This window comes from Vigna angularis, chromosome 8 (genome assembly GCF_016808095.1).
Source record: "Vigna angularis cultivar LongXiaoDou No.4 chromosome 8, ASM1680809v1, whole genome shotgun sequence".
NCBI lineage: Eukaryota > Viridiplantae > Streptophyta > Magnoliopsida > Fabales > Fabaceae > Vigna > Vigna angularis.
Window position 1 is genome coordinate 445,564 of NC_068977.1, and position 24,312 is coordinate 469,875.

Consider the following 24,312-nt stretch of genomic DNA (forward strand, 5'->3'; position numbering starts at 1 on the left):
ATTTTTTATTTGTACTAATTTATATAGTTTTTTACAAATTGGTACATTTTTCAGTTAATTTTGTAAGATTTGATTGTAACTAAGACTCTAAACATTATAAAAGAGGTATAAACCCTAAAATGTTTTATGAAATTTTGGTTGGTTTCATGGTTTTTGTGATTTAGTATTATTTATTGTAATAATAAATAAGCACGAGGTTAAGGTTTCGCAGTTGAAGATAGCAAAAGAAAAAAAAGAAAAGGGAATAGAAACTGAGAAAGAGATTTACGAGTTTACGATACAGATACGGTCCCATCCCTGTCTTTCCCTTTTCTTTGTCTTCTCAAGTTTCTCTCTCTTCGCGCTTTCTCTCTCTTCTCTACGCTCCAATCTCACTTCCTTCCTTCGATCTCTTCCCAACAACGATTTACTTCGAAATCGGAAGCACAATGGTTCAAACTCAAAGCCCAAACTCGCTGCCGTGTGACTCAGCGCCGACTCTCCGATGATCATGGAGCTCCCCGATTCCACCGGCGGCGACCGCAACCTTAACGCGCCGCCGCCGCAGCCACAGCACAATAACCACCACCAGGACGCTCGCTCAGGCCTCGGAATCGACCTTAACGAGATCCCTTCGCCTTCCTCCTTGTTCGCCGAAACCCTACCGGACTCCGTCACCGACGTCGTCCGCACTTATCACGAGAACCCCGGGCCGCCGCCGGGAGCCCCCGCTGCCCTCCCTAGCGGTGGTCTCGCTCCTTGCGCTGCCTGCTCCAAGCCCTGCCCCGCCGCCGCCGGGAGCCACCACCACCTCGTCGTGTGCGACGGCTGCGAGCGCGGCTTCCACCTCGCCTGCGCTGGAATTCGCGGCGGAGGACGCCAGGCCGCGAGCCTGGAGGAGTGGGTCTGCGGCGAGTGCGTCGCCTCTGGAGTGAAGAGCAAGCGGTGGCCGTTGGGAGTGAAGCAGCTTCTCGATATCAACGCTCCGCCACCGAGCGAAGCCGAAGCCGAAGGCGTCGGCGACGGAGACGTACATGATTTGAGGTACGGAAAAAACTGTCGAGCTCTCTTTCTCTTGTCATTGTTATGTACTATGAAATGTATGTTTATTGTCTTGTGTTTTCAGCTTACTGTGCGTGCACTACGGTGTGGTGTGAGGCTAAGCCCTCTTGGTTGGTTTTTCAGTGAGGTTGTTGGGAATGAGTTGGTTTGAAAGAAGGAAGAGGTTTTGAGTGTGGTGAGATCAATGTGGGTGGTTTAGCGTCTGGTTGTTGTGCTGAGAACGTGTTTTTGTCATTCAGTTCATATTGTGTTATTAGGTTTTCGAAATTTAGAGTGTGTTAGGTTAGGAGTATTGTTTTTTATTTCTTCACGAAAAATGGTGACTTTTTAAAAAGAGTGTAGTGAGATTTTGGGAAACTGGGCTAGTTAGTTGGCTGGTAATATATGGTAGATAGTAGAATATGTGACTGTGAGTAGTTAGTTAAAAAATCACATTTTTCTTTGAAGCTATGTATGCGAATGTGTTCCTTTTTCGTGGTAAACCCCAGATAACTGTTTTATTTTATGTGATAAGTGGGGATGCACTTTGTTTATGGTATCAAAATGAAGCAAAAATACGTTCTGCATGGGGAGAATAGGTGACCTGGGGGATTGAACAGCCCACATTGTTAACAGGTGCGGCAGTGCATCTGGTGCCAACTCCAGTTGCTGCTGTATTTTCAACTTTCCACTTCCTAAAATTATTTGATATCTTCTCAAGAACATTCTCATTAAAACACTACCAAACAAATTTCCAACCCTCCTCCCTCTGAAGAAAGGAAATAGTACAGATGTTGTTAAAGTCACTATTTAGTCTGCAATGTCTTAGAATCCTTATGCTTTTGTCTTGCTCCTGAATTCGCAAATAGCTAAGATTGTAATTGTTGGATTGAACACTTACCAATATGTAAAAAACTATAGCTGATAATTAGAATACTTTTTTTTTGACTTAAGGGCGTATTAGCTCAAACTACACTATTTAATTGTGACTCCACCCATCCACTCTCTGTCACAAAACAGTTAATGCACCTCAGAACAACCTCCCCCTGCAATGTTGGTAATCAAACTCGTGATCTTAACTATGGTACCTATAGTTAGATTGAGTGCTTACAACTTAGTTAAATACTATAGCTGATAGTTTTGACCAACATTTTATGAGCATACCAATGCAAGTATAATGATTCAATTGAGACTTGATCCACCAAATCTAAGCCACCAGATGATTGATGCACCTCGCGCCAATCTCTCCCTCAACAAGTGTTCTTTTGGATATCAAATTCATGACCTTGACTTTGATTTTTATAGTTGGATCAGACGCTTACCCGGACTTAACTCATTGTGTTCTCTAAATTGTAACATTTGCTTTTTGAAACCGACCCGTCTCCTTCTTCTAAGATTTCGGGTTTTTGAAGTTTAGAAAATATTTGTTAAGTTAGTTTAGTTTTTTCACTCCTTCTTGGAAAGTGCTTACCTCTTTAAGATATTTTGTGAACTTTCCGAAAATTGAGGTATGATAGGTGGTAGAATATGCAAGTGTGAGCAGTTACATTGAAAATCACCTTTTCCTTTGATTTTCTATGTATTTAATGGATTCTACCTGGTTAACTGTTCTTTAATTATTTTGATAAATAACAATGCTAATTATTTTTAGTATAAAATAGAAGCAATTACCTACATAGTGCAAGGAGAATCGAACCCCTTCCTTTGTTGTCACATCACCGTCGAGGCGGTGCCAGTTGAGCTATGAGCTTTTGGCTTTGTGGTTCTCAACTATTTGTTATAATTGCATAGTTGCCACCTCGTTTTCTACTTTCTGGTTCCAAAAAATTTCAGGAACAACTAAATTAATACACTACCGAACAAATTTCAAGTATCGAAAAGTCTCCCCACTGAAATTTTGAATGCGGTAACTACGTTAATGAAATGCACTTCTTCATTGTTTTTTTTCATATTTGGTGTAATATTTGTTGAACAATATGGTGCAAATGTAATCAGAAAGGAATGTCCAATGCTATTATTGTTCCTTTGTTAATTGGAAGAGACCGTGTTAATACAAAATAGGAATTCACTTAAGATATTGTGGACATTTAATGGTAAGATTCGTTTGGTGACGGAATTGAAGTTATAGTTAATAATATTAATTCCAATTTTGTTTGAGCTTAAATTGGTTTAGAGTAATAAATTCTGCAGTTTTCAATAGGTTGTGATTGGGCTGTTATAGGGTGCGGTGCCACAGCACAGCCCCGTGCCGTTTCTTTGAGAGGGCTGTAGTTCAGTGTCAGTTGTTGTGTGCTGCCAGCTCAGCTGCTATTCTTTCCAAGTGTGAAAACCCCTTTCCTGGCCCTTTGAACGACGTCGTTTGGCGCTAAATAAGGGGACCGATAATTCTCCATTATATTTTACTTGAGTATAAGCCCTATTTTGTTACTCTCCCCTTCCAAAGGCTTAAATAATACACTTTTCTCGTATTCTCCTCTTTCCGATACTGACTTAGAACTCTTTGCTGTGTTCCTGGCCAACCCATTGCAATCTGGTAGAGTTTTTGGCCAACTAGGGTGGAACACTGGCACACCGTTCTATGGTCTCTACTCTGTTCACATCCTTTGGAATCTGTTATGTTCATGTCACACAGGGGTCTATGTTCTGTTCTATTTTTTTAGTACGACAATATATTGTTTTCTCTCTTTCCGTGTTCTGTTTGGATGGTTACCTTATGTTTCCTTTCTTGCTGTACTTTTTTTCTCAATTAATATTCTTTTCTGGTTATTAATGACTTTAATTCCTAAATGTGGTATTGGCAATTTTTAGGGTGTTGGTTAATACTTAGAAAGGGTTTGGGCTAGTTATTTTGTAATTCCATGGAATTTTGAAATGGCTTTATCATTTTATTTAGGGTTTCCAAACTTAAATCTTAGTATTAGTCAGTCAAATTCTGATTTCAATTCTAGATGCTATACTGGCATTTAGAAGTTTTGCTTTCACACGGAAAATCTTAATACATGTTTTCATATAGTTTTTCCAGAAACACTAGTTCTTTGCAGGTACCAGAATCACCATTGCAGAACACAGTTGTCAGTATTGTGACATGTCAGAGTGGAGTGGCCTTGTGCTGCAGTGTGATTCTGATAGCTGAGTGATTTTCTATAGCTGACAGTGTGGCCACAATAGTGTGCTACCGTTATATGGGCTTTGAAAACCCATTTTTAGACCCCAAACAACATTGTTTAGTTGTTTTTTTTTTTGGTTGAAATTGTAATTTCGCAAACTCTTTCTTATGCATTTTTGCTTCAGAAAGGTAATAGGATTTGAAACCCTTCTTTCTTACCATTCCAGAAAAGGTTACCCCTTACCCATGTTTCTTCACACTTTAAAGGAATGTTTTTCCTCGTTTTTTAGAGCTGGTTTCATACGATTACTTTTTAGGTTGCATATACTCATGTTTGTTTAAAGCTTGCCTGATGAATTTTGAGTGTACATTGTTGTAATCTTTGTACTAGTTCCATTTATGTCTTTTTATTTATTAATGCAATACTTTATGCCTCCTGATCTGAATTGTTTTATCTGGTTACTTTTTATGTTTATTTTGATCTTAGAAAGCACACTCGCGGTGATAATTATTTTGGTGCCAGTCCATTTGGTGCCCCTGTGACATATTCAAACTTTTACAATGGAAATGCTACTGGCTTCCAAAAGGCTTCTGGAGGTTTGACACAGGCTGATAGAGTGGGTTTTGAGGATATATTGAATCATACTCAATCGATTACTAGAAAATTTGAGGAGGTATGTACAGATTTCCCTCTTAGAATTCATAGTAGTAATAACAATACGGCTATTATAATACCATCTCGGAGTCCAAATGAGATATTTTTGCAGGCTCTTAAAGATTTTATATCTGAACGGCGTGGTGTACTAGAGGAAGGTTGGCGAGTGGAATTTAGACAATCAGTTAGCAGCTCTGAACTATATGCAGTTTACTGTGCACCCGATGGAAAGATATTTGATTCTGTGTATGAAGTAGCTTGTTATTTGGGGCTAATGTCTGGCTTCAATGCCGTTGAATCTGAAATAAGACATGAGAGGTCTCTTGTGTCTTTAAGTGGTTCTCTATCTAGGAAAAAAAAGTCAACAAGATCTCCCGTAGTGAATGGTTTCGTGGAAAAACGGGGAACCATGATGAATAGTAATTGTAAGGATCCTTCTTCTGAAGGTTTAAATGTGGAATGTGCTAGTACTAGGGGGAATATCGCAAAACCCTATGAAAGTGGAAGAAAAGAGGATGGACAGTCCTTCCCTCAGCAATTTGAGGTGTGTGAATCTTGTTTATATTTCCTCCTTTTTTTGTGAAGCTGGTTTCTTACTGTTAGTTTTTCCCAATATAACTCAGAATTTAGGGGGAGTTATTATAGTGAATCTGAAATTTACTATTTCTGCCTAATTTTTCTATTTTTTTATATTTCAGAATGAACTCCCTCTACAGTTCAAGGACTTCTTTGTTCTCTCATTGGGGAAAGTTGATGTGAGACCATCGTATTACGATGTTAATCTTATCTGTCCTGTAGGTTATAAATCTTGTTGGCATGACAAGATTACTGGTTCTCTTTTTACATGTGAAGTTTTGGAGGGTGGTGATTCTGGACCTATATTTAGGATCCGAAGGTGTTCCTGTTCCGAATTTCCTGTTCCAGTTGGGTCAACCATCCTTTCATTGTCAAAATGTTGTCAACTTGCAAGTCAAGCTGATGAAGGCAATGGAAAAACTAATGGTAGTATGGATTTGGATGATGGTGATAATATCCAGATGATGCTTCAAGACCCTTGTGTACCAACTGAAAATGATGTCCTAAGTTGCTCTGCAAACTTCTCAATTAAGGATACTCATACACCAGATGCATTAGGCCCTGCGACTGGTTCAGTTCAAGATAATGCTATACATTCTTTACCTGATGAGTTTAATGATGGAATTGGTGAATTTTGTGTGGAAGAGCGGTCATCGTGCTCTGCATGGAGAGTTATTTCTCAGAAGTTAGTTGATGCTTGCAAGGATTTGTGCAAACAGAAAGGAACACTCAAGTTCTATTGTAACCATGTTAAGAATGAAACATGCTTACATCAATGGGATTTAGGGAATGTAAAAAGTGATGAATTGGATAAATTTTGTGGTTCCCTCGGTTCAGTTGGCATCCCAGATGTAATTTATGCAGACAGTGATCTGGAAGGTATCTCTGAGGCTTTGAGAAAATGGTTGGAGCAGGATAGGTTTGGATTGGATGTTGAATTTGTTCAAGAAGTATTGGAACAGCTTCCTGGTGTTGAATCTTTGCAGTATGAACTTTTAAATTGTAGAGATAACAGCTCGTCATTGCCAACAGTAGAAAATGGTTTCTTAGTGGTTGAATGGAGAGAGGGGTCAAAACATCAGGAAGAAGCACTTCAAGGTTTATACAGGAGGTCTAAAAAGGCAAGTTTGACTAAAAAAAGCTTTAAGGAAGGTCGTCGTCCACCACTTGGGAAGCCATTATGCTCCAGGGCTCCGGGTGAGCTCATTGGTGACATTTTTCAGGTATTTTTGTTTCATGCCAACAGTGAATCTTAAATGTTTTTTGTTAGGCTTTTACATTTGTTGGCTTTATTTTTATTTGCTATTGTATAGCCTTTACATTTTCTGCTTTTGTCTTCCAGGCTTGGGAACTTTTAGAGCGATTTAATGAAGTTCTGGACTTGCAAGAACCATTGTCATTAGATGAGCTTGAGAAGGAACTGATTAGCCCTTGGTTTGATGGATTGGATTTTCTTGAGAAATCGGAGAGGGACATGGATTTAATTTCCGAAGGAACTGATGGTAATTGCAGACCATTATTGTCCCTAGGAGGTGATACTGGTCCATCAGGTTCCATGGAAGGTTCTCATGCATTTATTCAAATGGAAACTGAAGCAATGAAGGAGGCTGCTCAAGTTAAGCTCGCATCTTTCACTTACGCCAGATGCTTTGGTGTAACTTTGACCAAGGCTCATAATTCACTGCTGAGGGTGCTAATAGGTGAATTGCTATCAAGGGTGGCTGTCCTGGTGGATCCAAATTCTGAACCTGGAGAAACACGAACAAGACGGGGAAGAAAGAAAGATATGGATAGTGGTCTTCCTGCTAAACGAACCAAACTGAACATGCTTCCTATTAATGAGTTGACTTGGCCAGAATTAGCTCGGAGATATATCTTGGCTTTTTTAACAATGGATGGCAACCTTGAATCTGCAGAAATTACTGCCCGCGAAAGTGGTAAAGTATTTCGCTGCTTACGAGGTGATGGTGGTTTGCTGTGTGGTGCTCTTACTGGTGTGGCGGGAATGGAAGCAGATGCACAGGTGAGCATCAGTTATATCTTGGTTCTGGCTAATATTTAGATACTGCTTACCCATTTTGCTTCACAGTGCTAGTATGTGGGACCTTGATATAATTTTATTTGGCATTTGGGCTAAATTCTGAGTTACATGATATTCATGGTTTCAAAAACACAGTATTATATTGCAAGACAATCACTTTAAATGTAATAATTTCTAGAAGTTTAACTGATAGGTGGTATTTTCAGCCCAGGCGATATTCCTTTTTACCCCTCAGAACTTGATACTTTGGAGTGGGGTCTAATGGCCACTTTCAAGTTTATATCTTAAGATTTTATATCTTGCTGCTGGTTAAACTTTTCTAGACTACATTTTAAGTTGTCAATCTGAAAAGAATGATAGAACTAACACTGATTTTTTTTTTTCCTCTGGCTCTCAGCTGCTTGCAGAGGCTACAAAGAAAATTTTTGGTTCTTTGAACAGACAAAGTGATGTACTAACTATGGAAGAAGAAGAGTCTGATGCAAAGGGTGCTTCTGAGAAAAATTTGGCAAATGATGGTAATGTTCCTGAATGGGCTCAAATGCTAGAACCTGTCAGAAAGCTACCAACAAATGTAGGCACTCGAATAAGAAAGTGTGTTTATGATGCTCTCAGTAAGGATCCACCCGAATGGGCAAGGAAAAAATTGGAACATTCAATCAGTAAGGAAGTGTACAAGGGCAATGCTTCTGGACCAACAAAGGTGCTTCTCAGTGGCACCTCTCCTTTAGTGTGTATATATATATATATATATATATATATTTCGGGGGTGCATGTGATATTGACATGGCCAAACTTATGTTAAAATCGCTATTTTGTTTGCAATGATAAAACTATTAGTATGAAAGTTTCTTGACCATTAGATCAGATATCTGACCAAAAGATTTTTCATAGAATTCAATGGTCCAGGAAATGTCTGCTACTGCTTGCACTTGTGTGATGGTTTTCACCATAGAGTTTTGCTTGAATTATTATTGTTGGTGTTTCTAATTTTCTGGTGCATTATCCTGTTTTACCACGCAAGCCATCTCATAGTTTATAGTTTCCACCATACATGTGTAATGTAAAACTGTATTTACTTCTGTTTACCCCCTGTTAATATTATCTACTACAACATGCAAGACACACCCAGAGTTTCTCACTCAATGTATAATGACAAAACTAACATTTTTGATGTTACTATCTGGTAGGTCATCTGGTTAAAATAAACGTTTATTCTTTTTGGTTAAGGAAGCATGAATCTTAATTGAACATTATTCTTGTTTAAAAACAGAAAGCAGTTCTTTCAGTGTTGGCTGATGTTGCTGGTGAAGGAGGGCAATCAAATCCCAGTAAAGGGCAGAAAAGGAAGATTGTTATATCAATTTCTGACATTATGATGAAACGATGTCGCATTGTATTGCGGCGTGCTGCTGCTGCCGATGATTCAAAGGTTTTTTGCAATTTGCTGGGAAGAAAATTGATAAATTCTTCCGATAATGATGATGAGGGGCTTCTTGGATCTCCAGCCATGGTGGCCCGCCCTCTTGACTTCCGCACTATTGACCTTAGACTAGCTGCCGGAGCTTATGGTGGATCTCATGACGCTTTTCTTGAGGATGTACGGGAGGTCAGTGTGTTATCAAACTCTGATTGCTTGTTGAAGCTCCTTCTATTTTGTTTTTACTTTAGATAACTACCACCATATAGACCCATTTTAGTCTCTGGCTCAAGGGGCATTATGATTGATTTCCTCATGCTCTTCTTCATTTACTGTTCTCTAATATGTTTTCTAGTAGATGCCGAGTCATTCTTACAATGCTCTTTTGTGACTTGTGTGGAGGCACTAAACTGTTGATTTGATGGTGCAGCTGTGGAACAATGTTCGTGTTGCTTTTGGGGATCAACCTGATTTACTCGAGTTGGCTGAAAAATTATCCCAAAACTTTGAATCATTATATAATGAGGAGGTTGGTAGCCTGTTTGTGTCTACTTCAGTAAATTTTCTCTTGTGCTTTCTTGTTAATCGAACATTTAATTTTCTCCTTGGGTACAGGTTGTCATGAATATGCAAAAACTGATGGAGTATGCTAAGCTGGAATGCTTAACTGCAGAAATGAGAAAGGAAGTTGATGATTTTATTGAGTCAATGAAAGAGACTCCAAAGGCCCCTTGGGATGAGGGAGTCTGTAAAGTATGTGGCATTGATAGGGATGATGATAGTGTTTTACTATGTGATACTTGTGATGCTGAGTATCATACATATTGCTTAAACCCTCCCCTCGCAAGGATCCCAGAGGGAAACTGGTACTGTCCTTCCTGTGTTGATGGTAAACATGCAACTCAAGATGTTACAGAACGTACACAGGTTATTGGCAAACGCCGAAGTAAAAAATTCCAGGGTGAAGTTAATTCTCTTTACTTGGAATCCCTTACTCATTTGTCAGCTGTAATTGAAGAAAAAGAATACTGGGAGCACAGCTTGGCCGAGGTTAGTTGATGCACATCTACTTGTTACCTTTTTTTTACAATATAGCTAAACCATATAAACATTCTAGGTAGAATGACCTAATTATCTTATTTTTGAACTTCATATTTGTGGTATTTTTCTAGAAGTTTTGTTGGTAATTGCAGGGTGCTGGTATGTGCTTCCTATTCTGTTATGATCTGAAAATGAATCTTAATGGGGTTCTATCTTGAACTAACGATATCTTATCCTGAGTTATACTGGCAGGATTTTCATTTGTTACTTGATTGCTTTTTGGCATTGCTCATTTTCTTGTATGCTTTTAAAGGCAAAGGCTCCGTTTTCCCTTGTTTTGTTTTGAGCACATCGTGATATTCTTGAAGCATATATTGCCATGTGGTTAGCAACTTGAGTCATGATTGATAATGTATTTCTGAAACTGTAGAACTTTTTTATGTGTTTGCGTTTGATTAGTTTTTATTTTAAATGGTTGCAGAGAACTTTCCTTCTCAAATTTTTATGTGATGAGTTGCTTAACTCTTCCATGATACGCCAGCACCTTGAGCAATGTGCAGAGTTGTCTGCTGAGTTACATCAGAAATTGCGTGCACATTCTGTAGAGTGGAAAAACCTGAAAACCAGAGAGGACGTTTTGTCCACAAAAGCAGCTAAAATTGATACTTTCTCATTAAATACTTCTGGAGAAGTTGGTCTTAGGGAAGGGGTTACTACTTCATTTTCAAATACTGCTAAATGTCTGGTCCAGCCACATACTGCAGTTGACAATCCTAGTAATTTTGGGGTATTTGATGATAGTCTGCCTTCAGAAGAGACAACTAAAGAAAAGTATAGGTTTGATAGTGTAGATAAAAGCATATCTGTGACAAATTCAGATTCCGATAGCCAAAATTTGAATTCCTTAGATGTAGAGGGACAATTTAGAAATGTCTCTGGTGGTGTGGAGTCTCAGTGTACTGATAAATCTCCCAAATCTTTTCCATCACCAAATATGTCTCAAGAAATAAATGGTTCTGTTGGAGCAGCTGATGCCCAGGGTAACCACCATAAATGTGAGGGAAGGGACATGTCTACACCTGTGACATGCCAGCAAGGTGGGGTGCCAGTTGATGCTTCACATATGGTTTTGAATGAGTCAGAACCCTATCACCTTGAGCTCAATGCCATCAAGCGTGATATTTCACTATTGCAAGACTCCATAACTAATGTAGTATCACAGCTGCTGAAGCTCTCTGTTCGCCGGGAATTTTTGGGCATTGATTCCATCGGTCGATTGTATTGGGCTTCAACTTTGCCTGGAGGACATTCACGTATAGTTGTTGATGCAAGTGCTGCACTGCTTCATGGAAAAGGAATGTCGTTTAGCAGAGACTATGTGGAGAAGTTTTCTGTTCTGCAGAATTGTTCACTAACTGAGAAGGATTCCTCTCCTTTCATGTCTCAGCTTAGAAATGCTTTGGTCAATAGTGCACCATGGATTGCTTATGAAACTGATGCTGAAATTGAAGAGCTCTTAGGTTGGCTGGACGATAATGACCCTAAAGAAAGGGAACTGAAAGATTCCATTATGCAGGGGCCAAGATCAAGATTCCAAGAGTTCCTTAATGCAAAGACCGAAGAGCAGGTTGAGGACCAGGGACCTGTTTCTATTCCCAGAAATAGAGAGAAAACAATATCTAACTCTCTTGTTACAAAGGCGACTTCCTTGCTGGAAAAGAAATACGGTCCCTTCTTTGAATGGGATATTGAGACGTGGAAGAAGCAAAATAAAAAGTCCAGAACAACTAATGATGAAAAGTTGTTTAGGTGTGAGTGCCTTGAACCCATATGGCCCTATAGGAGACACTGCACATATTGTCACAAAACTGTTTTGAGTGATGTTGAATTTGATGGACACAACGATGGAAAGTGTAATGCAGGTCTTCCGGTTGCAGAGAAGAATAGGAACAAAATTGGATCTTCTAAAGGAAAAGGGAACTTAACATGTGATGGCTCACGAGAGAAATTCAGAGCTGATGCAGAAACATCTGGAACCAAAATTGGTGGTGGTTCTAAGCTTAGCTCAAGAGTGATTAAATTTTCAAATGAAGAATCCACATGCCCATTTAATTTTGAAGATATATGTTCCAAGTTTGAGACAAGTGATTCCAACAAGGAACTTGTCAAAGAAATAGGTCTTATTGGTTCAGATGGTATCCCTTCCTTTGTTCCTTCTGTATCTCCTTTTGTTAGCGAGTATGCACAATTCTCAACTTCAAAGGATGACATTATTGGTATTTTGCCCAAACCAACGGAAAGCTGGGGTTCTCAGGGAAATACTGATGGAGCTGGTGCATGTCTTGATCATAATTCAGGAATTTCTACTGGTAGGTTAGCTGTCAACGAAAGCAATAAATCCATTAAATCCTCCTCCTCGGGAGAACAAAGAGATGGGAAATTCTCTTTTTGTGGTCCTGTTTCAGATATGGGAGATGGCTGCTGTGTGGTTCCTTTGTCGTCATTGAAACCATTAGTTGGAAAGGTTTCTCACATCTTGAGGCAACTGAAGATTAATCTGCTTGATATGGATGCTGCACTCCCGGCATTTGCTCTGAGACCATCAAAGGCCGAGTCTGACAGAAGACAGGCTTGGCGTGCATTTGTGAAATCTGCAGAGACTATATACGAGGTTTGTCTTATATCCGTGGCTCTGGAACATACAGTTCTCTATTAACTGGCATTGCCAACTCCACATGTTTCTCATTCGTTTAGTTTCTGTACTGCTACTTACCTGACTGAGATGTCTTTATTCTTGATAGAAAATAATTTGTGGACTTAATAATGCGACTTTGCTTTAACTCCGATATCAGTGAAAAAATGCTGTTAATATATTTATACTATATTTGTAGTTCAAGAAGGTTAGTGATTATATGAATTCATCTGTATGTATACTATTAACAAAGGGGATTCACCCTTTTGGTGTACATTTTTTTTTTCAGTTTTATCCTTTTAATAACTACTTTTTAAAATTCAAATAAAATATTATTTGCGAATTTTACCCTTTTAGGAACTTTTTTTTTTGTATTCATAATAAAAAACCATTTACACAATAAAAAAATTATAAAATCATTTATAAGCTATAAAATATTTTTTATAAATTGAAAATTCCACACTATTTTTTGTTTCAATAACTAAAAATCATTTTATAGTTTAATGAAATTTTTGCCATGAAAAAAAAGTGGAAACATCCGCGTAGTGCATGTATTTCCACTAGTGTTTGTTAATTGAGGTGCCTTCCTTTTTCTCATATGATTCGTGCGACATTTACCCTAGAAAACAATTTGTGGACTTACTAGTGCCACTTTGCTTTAACTTTGATATCAGTCAAAAAAAAGATGTTAATATTTTTATACTATATTTGTAGTTCAAACAGGTTAGTGATTATATGAATTTATGTTTGTTAATAGAGGTTCCTTCCTTTTTCTCAGATGATTCAGGCGACATTTTCCTTAGAAGATATGATTAAGACGGAGTACTTGAGGAATGACTGGTGGTACTGGTCATCATTCTCAGCTGCTGCGAAATCTTCTACTTTGCCTTCCCTTGCCCTTCGCATATACTCTCTTGATTTAGCCATTATATACGAGAAAACGCCCAATTCTAGTCTTACTGACAGCTCTGAACCTTCTGGCACAGCAGAGACGAGACCACCGATGAATGTGGATGCAGAGAAATCCAAAGGAAGCCGGAAGTCAAACAGGAAAAGGAAGGAATCAGATGGTTGATCTTATACTTGCATTTCAGAAAATCAGATATCTGGTCAGTCTTTTTTGATGTGATGTGATCATCCACTGGTACGACTGGTTCATTGGGCAAACCTAAGGCTGTAAATGGGGCAGCCACAGCTGCTGGTGTCTCTTGCCTGCTTGTACATATAGGTAAAGCTGACCTGCTAACTCGGATGCCTTTTTTTGGCTAAGCAGAATTTATAACATTATCTGCTTTCAGTGAGGGCAACAGTACGAGGGAATTGTAAGGATGCGTCCAATTTTGAAATTATAATTCTGCTGCAGATGTCCAGTTGGCTGCTCCATAGCGAGAAGAACCATTTTTCATTTTTCTAGCAGAGTCTGATCCATATATGTATACAAATGGAATTATTGTAAAGGAATAGGAGGAAAGTAGTAAAAAAGAAAAGGATGGGAAAGAAATCAGAAAATGTTAAGTTGAGCAGTTGTAGGCAATATTTCATTCTTTATACTTTTTCTCACCCACCCCACCAAAGGTCCTGCACACGCATGCCCTTGATTTTGTTCCTGGGCATCTGCAGATGTGTTAGAATGCTGGGGGAATTATTGGAATCAAAGCTTTTTTTCCATCTGCTTTGTGCTTGCGTCGTGCGTGATCTTCTTGATTTTTTTTATTTGCAGAATTCCTATAATCTTCTAGTCATGTGTGTTGGGGTTAGTGTATACACACTAATATTTGACCCCCTCCTTCACTGTTTTCGCGTCAATTTAAGTATTTAGTTACAGTTTGGGGGTTACATTCTTATAGCACTGCTGTGGGGTATGTCTGGTAGTTAATGATCTGTGGTACTACTTCATGTGCATTGCACGTGCCGAGGTAGCACTTGCATGGATTTTTCTGTCTATATCCCTCAATTTACTTGTGACATCTTTCTAGTATTCTGATTCATATTTCAGAAACAGAAAGTCCATTTCCTCGTTATGGAGGTGTCAATGACAATTGTGGGGTGGTGGAAGCTGGATACCACTTTCATAACGTGGTTACTGTGTGTTCGTGAGGTAGATTGAGTGATTTCTGCAAATCATTGTTTGCTTGATTATGATCTTTAGATCAGTGAATTATTCTGTGTAATTAAGTTGCATGTACTTATTGTTACTTTCAGCCAATATAGTGCTGGAAGCCTCCATCTTATCTTGGAAGAAAATTCGTACTGAATAGTGAGAAATTGAAGTTGATCCGTGTAGTTTTTTCTGTTAATTGCAAGTCTCCGGTCTCAACCAGAAGTTTTGACTCTGGATGGTATTGGATTAGATTGTACATTTTATATAAAAGATTTAAGAAAAAAAATTCTCATCCCTACCTCGCCATCTTTCTGAACACTTTCTTGTCTATGTTTTGAATACATGAAGTTGCTGATAATATACACATTGGTTATCATTAGTCATGGAAATAGATCGGGCCGGTATAGATAGTATTTATCTACTATTTAATCTGTAAATTTTTTTTACCTATGGTTTCGTTATTTGTCATATATTTGTGAATATTTTAAAAAATATTTTAAAACCTGTAGATATATCTATAGATATTTAATAAAAATATTTTATAATTTTTAAAAATAGAACTTAAATAAGATTAAAAATAGAAAATTTAATATAAATCAAAATTTAATTTAATTTAATAAAATGTAAATTAATTTTAATTTTAATTTAATTTAACTTGGTAAAACATAAATTAATTTTATCTGTCAATATTTGTGAACAAGGATATATTTTTCATCCTATTTGCCATGATTAGGGTGTGAAAATAATATTATCTGATGAAAAGTAGACAGTTTGTACTCTTTGCTACCTTTGTGGGCCTCACCCGCGATGTGATTCTGGATTATCTTATCCAAATGGTTTTCGAAAATTGAGGATTTAGGAGGGTAAAAAGAAGAAGAACTTAAAATCTATATATGGACTTACTAATTAACTATGTTTTTATACTTAAACATTAAATAATCTTACTGTAGTTTTGGAAGAAGTACAAGCATTAACCCACACTTGACATTATTTGACGAAATTACTACTACTAGACTTTATTTATTAAACTTGGCAAAAGGACACTCCAACTCCTAGGGGTCGTCCAAGCCACCCGGGCGTTTACATTTTTCTCCTTGCCCACACCATACATCTAATTATTCAATATTATTATCATTACCTTCTCTTAATTATGCCTCTAATTTCATGTCTGCTGCTGCATTATCATTTATCCAACATAATACATATTGGTCCACCAAACCAATCCCTCTCCTTCCTCATGGTTTTGGTTCTCAGTTTCAGATACCACAAACACATCCATGTAACTCCTCCCATCATCACTTCCATCCTCCTCCTCCGACTGAACTCTTTCAACTGGGCCCACACATCCACCAGGGTTCTCAGCCGGAAAGTGTGAATCAACACTGTCAACCACCAGCTGTGGACTACCCTCATCCACCACTGCACTTCCAACAGACCCACTGCTCTGGTGGTCCTCCACCCTTGTGCTGAAAATTGAAGCTATATCTTCTACCGGAAGTGGATCAACTTTCTTGTCATACAATGGTTCCTCAGGCACCTCTTTAGCTTCAACTTGAAGCTTCTCATTTAAGGATACCACCTGCGGAATAGTCAACATGTCATTAAGATATTCAATCCACCACACTTTAAAAAAAAAGTCCACTTGTTAATTAGTTTATGGCCTAGCTTGCATACTCTTTTTTTTTTAAAGTTCATCGATCCCTTTCAGAAAAGGGGGTCTTAAAGCATATTTTGAGAAATCTACAGAGGTATATTCGCATAGTTACTCTGAAAGTGGCTTCTTTGCAAACCAGGTGGGGTTCAGAACAGATGCTACTCTTGGTAGTTTGTGATTATTATAGTGTCGAATCTCATGTGTAGGGCCCTTTCTTGATAGCTACCAATCATCTTCTATTTCAAGTGTCGACTTCTTTCCCTATGCTATGCTATGATGGAGTTCTGATTGTGAAGCCACTAATTCTATCCTATAGTGTTCACAGACAATTTATATTCTATTCTACTCTATTCACCCAATATTTCATCACACATCTACCATACCTATAGCTGTAAGTAACCATTGCACCATTCATTGTAGGGATGTACAACGCACGTAGTTCTCCAAAGTAATAAGATATTGTCCATTCTCGATCAAGTCCTTACGGATTTGCTTTTGATAAACCTATATTCATTTCTTATTTTTATTCGATGTGGAACTTTTATTTGTGTCCTAACATTCACATCTTCTCAAGTTGCATATATGAGCAACCAAATCTAAATTAAAAAATCTCAACTCCCCTGTTGCCCAGATACAATGATTTTACTACTTTTCCAATATTTTATCCATGCATAAATGTACCTCAGATTTCAGTTTCTCATTCTCCTTCATGAGTGAATCATAGGATGAAAGAAGGGTATCGTATGAAGACTTGAGAACATCAAAATCCCTTTCGAGCTGTTTGGTCTTCCATCGAGCCCTGCGGTTCTGAAACCACACAGCTACCTGCCTTGGTTGCAATCCCAGCTTCTTGGCCAACTGGGTCTTCCTCTCAGGCTCCAGTTTGTTCTCTTCCTCAAAGCTCTTCTCCAACAGATGGACCTAACCATCAATCACACAAGACTGTCACAACATTATAATATTCACGGCAAACTGTCACAGGAATTTGCCTTATACATTATCTCTCTCATCAGATCCATTACTAAATTAATAACACCACCAACCATTCAACTCCATGACAGTTGTCTTCATTTACTACTAACAATAAGAAATGGTTTCAAAATCAATCACTTTATAGCTACAAAATGGAATTTCTCTTTAAATCCAACCATCTTTTTTTCCATACACTATTAAATTTAGAAGCCAAACTCAAAGGAATTCATTCAAATTGCTGATCAAAACAACAACAACAAGAAATAGCAGTTCATTCAAATTTCAACCTGTTCAGAACTGAGGCGATGCTTCTTCTCCGGCATCTGCTTCTCATAATACTCCTCGTCATACAGTTCATCCGGTGAGGTGAAAAAAGGTCGCCTCTTTGAGGCTTCCTCCAAGCTCATCATCGATCTCCCTGCTTCCATTTCAATCCCAAAACCAAAACTTCATCAATTAACTCTCTTTCATGTCTCAACATAATAATTCACACACGGAATAAATATAGAAATTTTATTTCCTTATTTGTCACTCTAAAGGAAGTTGCTTCCTTTATCACAACCCCAAATCGAATCATGCCTTTTTTAAGCTTTAATTTTTCCTTAACCAGAACCATCTCTCTGTTCCTAACTCCCCAGCAACCAAACACATCAATTTTAGAAGCACAAAACCTTGGATGCGGTTTCTTTACATGTTTTTTTAATACTTTTCTTCAATCAATATTAGAGTTTCATGTAGACAATTTAGGCAATGATGATTTATACTAAAGATCAACATAAATTAGAGGTGAAATTCAATTGTTTTGACAATCTGCTTAATAATGAGTCATATTAAAGGTCAACATAAATTGATGAGGCAAGATTCCCCTTTTGAAGGAAGAACACCAAATACCATAAAAAACACAAACAAAAACTACTCCACAACATACCATTCAAATCCAAATTTTCAATACAAAAAAGGTATCAAGATAAAACTAAGAAGATGAATTCAAGAGCAAGGAGCGAAAGAAAATGACCTCGGAAAGCGAGTTCAGTGTTGCCGAGGAAGAGCATGTTGGTGTTCCCGCGAGAAGCACAGGCATCAAAGAAAAGCCGTCCAGACTCCATGGCACTTCGATCACTCACCACCGCCGGAGACACTTTCCAGCGAGAGAAAGAGATTAGTACTTAAAAAAGTGTTTTTTTGTGTGTTTGTGGTTGTTTTTTGCGGTTTACTCTGTTTTACTAGAATCTTGTTTGAAAATTTAGAAGGGTTGCTGTTGTTGTTGTTTTTGCTGAGATTTTTGCTTTTGTGTGGGAATTATTAGAAGATCATAAGCTTATGACGGAAGAAGCTCGTGGTCCAAAGCAACCTCGCCGGAGTCTCCAACGGGCATATGCAAGATCCCATCATACACCGCCAGATCCTACCCACCACCCAAGTTCGTCCTTTTCTGGCCTCAGTTTCGTGTTCGAGAAAAACCTCAAACACCGTCGACGGAGTCCCGGAGAAATATTTTCCGGCGAACCTCTTTTGCGTTTGTGTGTATCGTCAACGCACTGTGTCTTTGTGAGTGTCTTCTGCGACTAAAGTTGTCCGACCCATGGCCACCGCCCTTTATAGTACTTTCTTCCTTCTTAAAAGACTAAATTGCCCTTTATTACGTTTTTTTTCTTAATTAATCATTTAATCTCTCCATTAATTTACTTTTGTTTAATCTAATTTACTTTTTCTTAAAAAATGTCAATGTTTTTACACATCTTCAATTCAAAATTGTTATAGTTTAACTAGACGAGTATATTCAAAATGGAATTACATATAGTTCATTTAAACTTCTTAATGTTACATTACCATCCTTCCATGTTGATAACTTTGTGTAATTTTAACATCATGAAAAAGAAAAGAGAATAACTTGATTTAGCAAGAACTACACTGTTAAAAGTTTCATATAGACTAAAAGCTAATTTAAGATATACAAAATTAGGTTTAAAATTCATTCCTTAATGTGTCACTATCAAATATTGGAGTGTCATCTTTAATACTACTTGCATGTGGAAATCATGGTTGCAGAGAAAACTTAAATGGCTATCTTAGGATGATAGATCATAGACGCCATGTTCAAGATCCCAAAAGCATCATCACTTGGAAACTGAAAAAGCCAGAATATGAAACCTGCTTTGTCATGTCACAAAAGCGTGCATCACATTTCTTTGAAGTCATCACATTTCTTTGAAGTTTTGTTTTCAAATTCAATTATATATTCATTATTGAGCAAAACGATCGACCCTTTTATTACAACATGGTAAAAGCATTTCCATTTTTAAAGAAGAAACTGTTGCTGATTTGCCTGTGTTTTGTCTTCTAAAATTTGGTCATACTAAGAAATAGTTATGTTAGAGAGTGATGAAAAAGAGTTAGTTTGAAGATTAATAAAATGAAAAAAGATTGGAAGTGGAATGAAAATGGTTGGGCACATGGTTGTGTTTGTTGTTGCAATTTGGAAATTCCCCTCTGCTCTCAACAGAGCCAACATCTCCAACGCATCATAAACAGTGTCTGTAATTAAACTATGTATGGAAGATCCAAGTAGACACTTAAAAAGCAAGTGCTTTCCGTTGTCAAGCACATGGTGGGGTTTCTTCAACATCTCAAAATGAAGACACAAAACAAAATATTATTAGAAAAAATATATATTTTAACATAATCTTTTACCATATATTATAAAGTTGTTTTTAAACCTAAATGAATCCATACAAATACTTTGTACGTTGTATGATAATGTTTACATTCACTTATATATTATAATTTGATTTTATTTCTAATGGATGTCTTATATATTATAATTTGATCTTATTTCTAGTCGACGTAGGACTTTTACATAATATTATAAATGATATTTATTTATTTTTAAGTCAATTTTGTGATAAGAATAATTACACAATGTTATAGTTTAGTTTTTGTAACTTTTATTTCATCACATCACTTATGACTAGTAAGACATCTTTATGCAAGAGTCTTAAAAGAACATTCATTTTAAAAGTGTTTTTGTTTGTTAAAATTCTTGAGAGCATAATAAAATTGCTTTTAAGGTCAAAATGTTTTTTTCTGGTTCTTATGATTTAAATCATTAAATTTTGTTGGAAATAACTTTTTTTTAGAAATAAAAATCTATAAATAAGAGAAGAAATAAAAACCTGCAATAAAATATTAAGATTTATGTAAACAAATAATTAATAAATATGATTATTTAACAAAAACTACAAACTTTCTTGTATAATATTTCTTTTTTGATAAAAAGTACAAATTTATCATGACCCAACTATCAAAGTCTCTTATACATTCAATAAACTCTTTGGTTTATAGTAATTTCATATTTTTTTCTTTTCCGTACTAATCAAAGGTGAAACTTAGTAGATACCAATAGAGAACAACGAATTTTAATGGATGTAAAGATTTGGTAAAAACTAAATTTTATACTTGTAACTGTGAATAAAATGCTCTTAAAAAGTCTAAATACAATTTTAATTAAATAAAAAATGTATGTAAAAGTTATTGTAATAAGATATTTACTAGCTTATATAACACTCAAAATTTATATTTATGACTGTGGGTATAATATAGTTAAAAATTAAACATGTAAAAATAATATTATAACGACTTATTTACTAGTTGTATGGATGGGTGACGAACTTCCCAAATATTAACTGTTATTTTTGGTGAATTTTACAATATGATTAAATATATTTTTTGCATCCATAAAATTAGAATTGGGATATTTGATTTGAAAAATGTGGATTATGCATGATATAGCACGTGGTGATGGAAAGCCTAAGACAATGGCAGACACTTAACCACCATTTTAGTGCATCTTCATTTCTTTACCTTTCCAAAACACCACCCTCATCCATTGAACCCATCTTATTCTCCTCTATTCATAATTTACACCTTAAATTATAGGTTTTATAGTATATTTTTGTTCTTTCATAAATGATTCAATACTTTTTCTCTATTTAATTTTATTAAATGTGATATTTATATTTATAAAATAAAATTAATGTGGTCCCTCTTGTTAAATTATTATTGATGTCATTTAGAAGATGATGAAGTTGACATCTTTTAATACAACCATTTTTACTTTTTCTACTCATTCATTGTCCAGTCCAAAAAATAATATGAAAAAAATGACTTTACATTAATATTAATATAATAGAATATTAATATAATAGAAGAGATCACATTGAATAAAAAGTAAATAAAAAATATATAAATACAGAGAAAAAAACTATTAAACTTAAATTATATTTTTTATCTCATAAAACCTTATTTTCATTTTTTATTTATTGGTTTTATATATGTTTTTATTACATTTAATAGTTTCACATACTTAAAGAGTCAAAATCAAATACAATTTAAATATTTTTTCTATTTATCAAGTTTTTTAAAGAAAAAATTATGATTGAATTTCAGTTTCCAAAAAAGATAATATTTTGGATGTATGATGGTTGACCTAGAGATATCATTCAACAAACTTTGGATTGAAACATTAAAATTTATCGATTTCTCTCATATTCAATAATTTCACATATTAACTTAAATATTTCTTCCTTTTCTATATATCGCTTTTAAGAACAAAATCGTAACGAACTTGGATTAAAAAAATACTTATTTTTTAATTTATGATTCTGGAATTCAGTATGATTTTCACAATGATTATATCTGTTTTAGTTTGAATATAAATTTAGCTTGAAAGTGAATCTAATAGAAAAACTTTAATCAATAAAAAATAGTTTAAATCCTATATTATAATGACTAAGTGACTCTTTTTTAAAAGATGACTGATCAAAATGAACCTTTTTTAAAAAGTAAAAACCAAATTCAAACTTATAAATAACATAAACGACAAAAATATAATTGGGCCTATTTTAGTGAATGAGTTCAACTGGAAATAAAAATTCAAGAAAGTTGATTTTTTATTTATTTTCTATTTAAGATAATGAATAATGAAAAAGAAAGAATGGGTAGCCAGATAGAGTTCCATGCATGATAGCAACATAACTAAAAAACTGAGATTTCTATTTGGATAAGGTGGCATCCTTACTATGTACATAACATAACAGATGGGGTCTATGCAATATGCATTCAAGATCTCATTATTGGAAAATATTCATAAAGTAACCAAGACAAAAACTCATTAAGAGAAATTATATACTCTATAATATTAGGGTAAGTTTTTTCACAATTTCATATCTTCTAAAATATTTATAGTAAATATGTATCACCTAATACTAATTAATACCTAAAAAATTAGAAACACTTTTAATAATTCAACTCTCCAGCTTCTAATGTAAAAGTGATTATTTTGCATTTAGCAAAAAACCTCATTTAAATTCTCAATCTCTAATATCAAAATTCATTCAATTCAATAATACATAATATATTTATTCATAAACTTCCAATTATATTTCTAAAGTTTTTACATACAAAACCTTATTCAAAATCAGTAAGAATCTCTAACTTAGTTTATTTAGAAAAATTGAGTAAAATTTCCGTATTAAAAAAAAACATGAAATCAACTGTGGAAGAACATAAAACTTATGAGTCAAAATTTTGATTAATCTATCTTAATAATTTTTTATTTTAGAAAGAGATAATACAAAAATTTTATTTTATTATAGAAATAAAATTTCATAATAAATAAAGAATGAAATAATTTAAAATCTATTTATAGTTTTTTTTTCTTAAAAATATTTCCATCATCTATTTAATTTAACTCAAACTCAAATCAATTGAATTTTACTATAAAAAAGTGTACTTTTAAAAAAATTTAATGGTAAAACAGACAAGAAAAACAAACCCTAAATAGTAAAATATATGAAAATGATTGAAATGTGATAAGGTTAAGTAAATTAGAGTGGAGACACCATAAATGAAAGAAAATGACTGGTGGATTGGATTTGAACGTTATTTCACATCTAAACTATATTTCTTTTTTCATTAGTCTCTGTCTCATATATTGCGTAGAAACAGCGTAGCATAAATATGTATTATATGAATGGTGAAAAATGGTTGTAATAATAATAATAGAAAAAAAAAGGTATAAATAAGAATAATATTCGTAACTTGTGAATTACGGTGGTGCTTGCGACCTTCACAGAAAGACGTTGAAATGGCACGCGTATTTCCCATCATATTCTATTCGCATCACATTCCAAATATTACTTCAACACGCTTAATCCGTTTTAGGCTTAAATATATTCATTGTAAGAAACTATAAATTAGTTTAAGAGTAGAATTTGTTTTAATAAGTTTATTTTATTTTAGAAAAGGTTGGAATTATAGATATTACTTCTATTAACAGGGTTAATTTTTATGAAAATAATTATTTTTCTAGAACTTATTTCTAAAGACTCTTTTTTTGTTTTTTGTTTTAGAAATTTTAACTTTATTTTAATTTCTTTTGAATGTTAGAGATGGTAGGATATTGATTCTCAAGAAGAGTACTCTACAAGCTTTTTATCAATTTTTTCTTTAGAGTAAGTTCATTTTTTATTTTTTTTTCTTTTAATAAGTCATTTGTTTTCTTTGTGTGTGACTTTTTCCGGTGCGTGCAATATCTAGATACTTAATGGTAATCTCACTTTATTTGTGATCATGTGTTGTGCTTTGATTTTTGATCAAAATTTTCTTTGTATAGATAGAGCAATTCTAGGTGTAGGAGCTATGTAGTTAGTGGACTGAAATAGAAATTATCCTCAGTGTAAGTGAAGCTTATAAATTCTATATCTTGTGTATTTTAAAATTTGGGTGTTGAGATATTGATGGGTAAACTTAAGTTGAGATTTTGTATTCATAAGGCTTAAGTCCCTATAGCCCCAACACCACATAATATCAAGTTTTAAAAGAGTTACCTAACTGTATGACTGATTGGTAAAGTGCACAAAGTCAATTGTAGTACAACCAAATGAAGTTGTCGTATCCTTAGGGATTTAGCAAGCATATTGGTAGTTTGTTTTTGATATTTTTGTATGAAAATATTGATATTAATATATATTATG

The 24,312-nt window shown here is 35.2% G+C and overlaps 2 protein-coding genes across 5 annotated transcripts; one reads left to right on the top strand and one right to left on the bottom strand.

The window, feature by feature from the left end:
* The first annotated feature begins 226 nt into the window (after positions 1–226).
* Positions 227–14,950, top strand: LOC108345535 (methyl-CpG-binding domain-containing protein 9). Of its 4 annotated transcripts, none has more exons than XM_052866750.1 (12): positions 227–1,023; positions 4,614–4,800; positions 4,894–5,325; positions 5,480–6,580; positions 6,700–7,380; positions 7,796–8,101; positions 8,672–9,007; positions 9,249–9,347; positions 9,434–9,868; positions 10,341–12,228; positions 12,325–12,530; positions 13,330–14,219. In XM_052866750.1, the coding sequence occupies exons 1-12, from the start codon at positions 485–487 to the stop codon at positions 13,624–13,626; spliced, it is 6,507 nt and encodes a 2,168-aa protein (XP_052722710.1). In that variant the 5' UTR covers positions 227–484; the 3' UTR covers positions 13,627–14,219. The 4 variants fall into 4 exon arrangements, 2 of the variants coding, with proteins under 2 accessions (XP_052722710.1, XP_017439610.2); XR_008244688.1 differs by adding an exon at positions 14,548–14,950 and having other exon boundaries at positions 228–1,023; positions 10,341–12,530; positions 13,330–13,779; XR_008244687.1 differs by having other exon boundaries at positions 228–1,023; positions 10,341–12,530; positions 13,330–13,779; positions 13,850–14,219.
* Positions 14,951–15,551: 601 nt separating this feature from the next.
* On the bottom strand, positions 15,552–18,855 carry LOC108343681 (homeobox-leucine zipper protein HAT5). Its single transcript, XM_017582005.2, has 4 exons — positions 18,294–18,855; positions 17,566–17,696; positions 16,988–17,227; positions 15,552–16,231 (listed from the first exon to the last, which is right to left on the bottom strand). Exons 1-4 carry the CDS (start codon positions 18,382–18,384, stop codon positions 15,839–15,841), a joined length of 855 nt encoding a protein of 284 aa, XP_017437494.1. The 5' UTR covers positions 18,385–18,855; the 3' UTR covers positions 15,552–15,838.
* Between the last annotated feature and the right edge of the window lie 5,457 nt (positions 18,856–24,312).